General features: G+C 36.2%; 1 protein-coding gene across 3 annotated transcripts; it reads right to left on the bottom strand.

Annotated features, from left to right (window-relative positions):
• Positions 1-3,432: 3,432 nt before the first annotated feature.
• LOC147928500 (E3 ubiquitin protein ligase DRIP1-like) lies at positions 3,433-5,074 on the bottom strand. Of its 3 annotated transcripts, none has more exons than XM_087485893.1 (4): positions 4,988-5,074; positions 4,481-4,596; positions 3,891-3,990; positions 3,433-3,756 (listed from the first exon to the last, which is right to left on the bottom strand). In XM_087485893.1, the coding sequence occupies exons 2-4, from the start codon at positions 4,569-4,571 to the stop codon at positions 3,561-3,563; spliced, it is 387 nt and encodes a 128-aa protein (XP_087342019.1). In that variant the 5' UTR covers positions 4,572-4,596; positions 4,988-5,074; the 3' UTR covers positions 3,433-3,560. The 3 variants fall into 3 exon arrangements, with proteins under 3 accessions (XP_087342019.1, XP_087342020.1, XP_087342021.1); XM_087485894.1 differs by having other exon boundaries at positions 4,951-5,025; XM_087485895.1 differs by lacking the exon at positions 4,988-5,074 and adding an exon at positions 4,842-4,863.

The following is a 5,074-nucleotide window of genomic DNA, read 5'->3' as shown; positions in this document are numbered from 1 at the left end:
ACATAAACTCACCGTGGAATCACATTGTAGGCTCAAAGAGGATGTTCTAGGACTCCATACCACACACAATTGACTAACTCACATAATCAATCAAGACATGTAATCCCAAACATCTACAGCACAAAGCCTAGTGAACCCAAACCTAGAACCGTAAGGGCTCTAATACCAAACTGAAACGACCCGACCCATTTTTAAATAAAAATAATAAATAGTAAATAATAATAATAATAAATAATCTACAACTAGTGGTCCCATATCCACTAGCCACCTAACCACAATCACAACCAACAGCGGAATAACAAATACCAATATCCAATAAATAAACCAATAATTATAACATAAATAATATCCAAAATTCAACCAACATAAAACATAGAACCAGCAACCTAGCAATGTTTCTAATAACTCAACTCTAGCAACCTAGCAATGCCAGACAACAACCAATCGAGTCCCTAGAACATCCTCTTCTTCATTGCCTTGATTCCATGATCCCACTTTGCCTTTACCTGCACCACAAACACAAATTGAAATGCATGAGTATTTTATAAACACTCAGTAAGGCAATCTTCCCAACTACTAGGCTATACACACAAGCAATAGAGACATCTCTAACCAACAATCAACAATCAACAATCAACAACAAACCAGGACTCTGCATCGATCGACACCATGCATGCATCGACCGACACTAGTTGGGGTTGCGTCGACCGACGCATGATATGCATCAACCGATGCAAGGTCCACTTGCATCGGACCGACGCATGATATGCATCAACCGATGCAAGGTCCACTTGCATCGACCAATGCAAGGTCCACTTGCATTGACCGATACTCCCATTGCATCGACTGACGCATGCTCAACATAGCACGAAAACCCTAAAGTTATATGCGCTGTCCTCACACTTGCATCGACCGACGCACAAAGTGCATCGACCGATGCACATGCTGAGCATCGTTTTCCCCCAAAGCTTCTCGCGGATCTTCGTTCCTACAACCACAAAACTTGATCCCAAGCCACAAGAAAGCTTCCTAACTTCCCAAATAACAATCTAGCAAGCCTAACAACACATAACAAGCAAATCAGAGAGATATCCAGCTTAGATAAGCCATGGTCCTGCACTTACCTTTGCCAAGACAATCCTGAACCTTACACAAGCAAACAAACACTTCCAGGAAGCTTTTACAACGATCCCAACTACAGATCTCTACAGGAACAGCTTCCAATCTCCCAAAAACCTCAAGAACACTCAAGAACACTTTTCTCTCTTTGTTTTCTCTCAAAAATGGCTAAGCACGACTAATGAGACAAAAACTCGAGTTAAGGGTTTTTCCTAACCCAAAACGCAGCGTTTAACTTAAACTCGTCCGCATATAACCGGCCTTGCATCGGTCGATGCACGGTTCGCGGATGTTACAACAAGTCTTCAAAACGTTGAACATAATCAGCTATGGAGCCAGTTTGTCTGATACAAAAGAGGCTCTGACTTGGTCCTCGTAACTTCAGATTTCCAAACCGCAGCAACAAACTCTTCTTAAACTGTTCCCAACTCGCAAAATCTTTTATGTTCACCTCCCAATTGTACCAACTTAAAGCTTCTCCTTGTAAACTCACAGCAAACCATCGAATTCATCTCCGCCAAACGCTTGAAACACTCCATCGCAGAATCCTCGACTTGTTCTGCGGTTGCGGCCTCTTTAATCGGCTTTAAGGTTTGCTCCATCACCATCTTCAATCTTTAATTTCACGATCTTCAACAAAAACCCCCAAATGTGAAACCCTAACTCTGTGATGATTTCGAACTCGATCACAATCGCACCAATTGATAAGAAAGAAATTATAAATTGATTCCTTTTATCTATATCGAAACTGTTCTGTTAACAAGAGTAATCGTAACCGTAAGAGTCTCTAGATACAACTAGAGCATCACTCTCACTCTACAGAAGTCCATACGACTCTCTTTACAATCTCACAAGCAACATATCCCCTTACAAATGATTAACAAAAAGTATTTATACATTCAACTGCTCACGTGCTCCTCCCGCTTCTGCTCCCGTATTAGTTGTCCTTCTTCTTGTGTAGACGTTATACGGCTTATCAGAATGCAGAGGGAAGCTAATAATTAAGGACCGCAAAAATTTTAGTTTGAGTGGTCTCCGGGTCTTACAAGATTTCTTAGGAACTTTAGACCTTATAGGCATAAGTCTCTGGTTCAAAAGAGGAACGAAAAGTTGACACAGGTATTTTGGTCCTTACAAGATTTCAGTCGGGTTGCTTATACTGAAGTTTTTCAACATAACAACGTTCCCCCAGTGTCAACTGTCCCAGCTTAAAATTGCAGTACCAACTACCAACATAGTACATTGTCCAAGAGTTTCTAAACATCCTTACTCCAGCACTTGAGTGGACTACAGAGCTAGAAAAATTCCTAGATATCGTAAAGCTGTGGAAGGTAATACAACAAAACTGTTGGTATAGTGGAAAGGGCTTCTCTGATTTGGAGTACTCAACTTGGGAACCTATGTCAAACTTGTTGGAATTATTTCCCAATTTCAACCTTGAAAACAACGTTGGCCAATTTCGGAGGAGTATTGATAGACTAAAAGCTCTCATGGCTTGTATGAGAAGGAAACTCATAACAAAAGGGAGACGAGCTCGCATGGTGGCTAAAGTCAAGTGGGAGCTAATTATAGGAAAGACTCTTTAAGAGAGATAGAGAGTTAAGTCTTCATCAATAAATAATGTCTAAACGTTCCGTAATTGTTGAGCAAGATTAGAAAATTCCACTGAATATATATAGTGCCATAAGATTAGATAATTGGATATAATTAGGGCTTAATCTTTGAACTATATGCACAAGCATTGTCCAATTCCTCTGCAAACAATGTTCATGTACTAATACTTACTCTTAATAGTATTCCACTTTTGAAACAATTTAGACGACTAACAAGATATCAACGACAAAATCACAGAGAGAAATTTAAATTTATAGAACAGCATGCTTAGTATATAAAATACCCATTCGTTATTACCTAATGCTACGAAAACCACTTTTTCAATAAACTCATATAATCCATATATATTCCTCATCCTCGTAGGCCTAATTTATCTACATAAGCTTAATCGCTCAACCACATATATCTTATCGCTCGAGTCTCGACACGTAAACCTTGTTGCTCGGATCAATGTACAATCCATATATATTGCATGGAATATATATGTTGTACATCTATTATTCACTGTATATTCAAAACTCTGTTAGCTCGTATTGAATAAAATGAAGGAAAAAAAGCTGTAACTCTTTTCAAATTTTGTTGCAACATTTGAATAATAATATTCATAAATCTTTGAAAAAAAAATCATGTTTACAAATCATAGTTGATAAATTTATCTTAATAATTTCTTGAAATGATCATCTTTAAATAAATTATAGATTGCATCAAATTTTTATATTTCCTTTATTCAAAATAACTGAAAAGCAAATAGGGTTTGAATCCAAAAGAAATTATTTAAAACATAACATTTGCGAAAGACAGGAAATATAGTTTTGAAAAATAGCTTTTCAGATCTTAGCCTTCCCTTTCGGGTCGATCACCATGGCTTTGAGACCATCATCAGAATCGGTCTCCTCATCTTCATCTTCATCAGAACTATCAGATTCCTCCATATAGTCATCATCAGAATCGGCCTCCTCCTCATCTTCAGTATCTGAAAGCAAGTTCTCCCTTTCCATTGTTAGCAAAAGGGGGTCGTCATGTCTGTCAAACACATTAACAAAATTGATTTGAAGAATTAGTGTTCTCAAAGGATATATGAACTATTAACAAAAAATACCAGAACTAACACAATTGTATTCTTAAATGTTTTAGATAAAATAGATCATAGTACATACTTTAGTCTTCTGAGAGGGTCTGGACCAAAGTCAGCATAGCAGATTGGACAACAGTGCCAGGCATGTTCTGTTATCTTGCCATGAATGCATTTCCAGCAAACTGTTTATAGATGTTTCAGAAAAACAAAATTACTCGAAGATATAGAAAAAAAAAAATATGTATATCTTTGAATCAAATCTAACAAATATAAGAAATAAATGATTCTAGTATAAGAACAATTAATTCTAGTACTGGATAAACAAAGAATATCAAGAATATATGAAGACTCTCACCAATCAATTCTAGTATTAGAACAATTTCAAGTCTAAAACGACTAATTAATGAGATGAATTTGGTCTGAACCCTAACTAATTCCCAGTTATGAACAAAAAAATAATTTTTTTTTCTTTCTTTTTGTTATTTAGGAGTCTACGATAGTTAAAGGAGCAAAGCAAGATTAAATGAAGAAAAAAAAACTCAAGGTAACAGTGGACTCGAGAAATAAAAAGAGAGATAACAAAATAAATCATACCAAGGTACATAATACATATTGAAATGCGAAAGCATAAATGACTAAAATATAGTTTGAGGGAACTGAGAGAGAGCTTACATATGTGGCGACAGCTCTTCAGGGCTGTTGCTTCGTCGAACAACTTGGTACAGATGACACAACTGTACAGCTTCCTCATCTTGTCATCCATCTTTGTTTCGGTCTCTTCCCAGTTTCTACCAACAACAACAAAATTAAACCACAAATTTCAACCTCAACATGACAACATCCAATATATACCCAAAGCTGTTTCTCATAAGATTTGTTATCCCTATTTGTTTGAGAACTCATTAGTTTATCTATAAGATACAGTATATGAACAATCATATTGAAATCAAAAGAGACAAATATATGTGTGTCAAACTGGTGTAATAACATTATCCATTAAAATTGTTTAAGAAAAAAATAAAGAAGTTCTCACAGATCTACAAAATAAGGAGCATACCCGTCCCTGATGTATAAAAAAAAAAAAAAAAATCTTACAAATTCTTACAAATAGTTTGGATGAAAATAAGAAGAAGCATATGTACCCTGATTTTTTTTTAAAAAGGACAGAAAAAAACACACCTTTCTGTTCTTCCTAGTAGTTATAGCCTATATGTCTGGCTTAGTGGCATCAGGAAACAAACATATATATAGTATCAATCAGAAAAT

This window comes from Camelina sativa, chromosome 14 (genome assembly GCF_030686135.1).
Source record: "Camelina sativa cultivar CO46 ecotype springtype chromosome 14, ASM3068613v1".
Classification (NCBI taxonomy): domain Eukaryota; kingdom Viridiplantae; phylum Streptophyta; class Magnoliopsida; order Brassicales; family Brassicaceae; genus Camelina; species Camelina sativa.
Note: the sequence above shows the minus strand (reverse complement) of the source record. Positions and strands in the feature narration are given on the sequence as shown.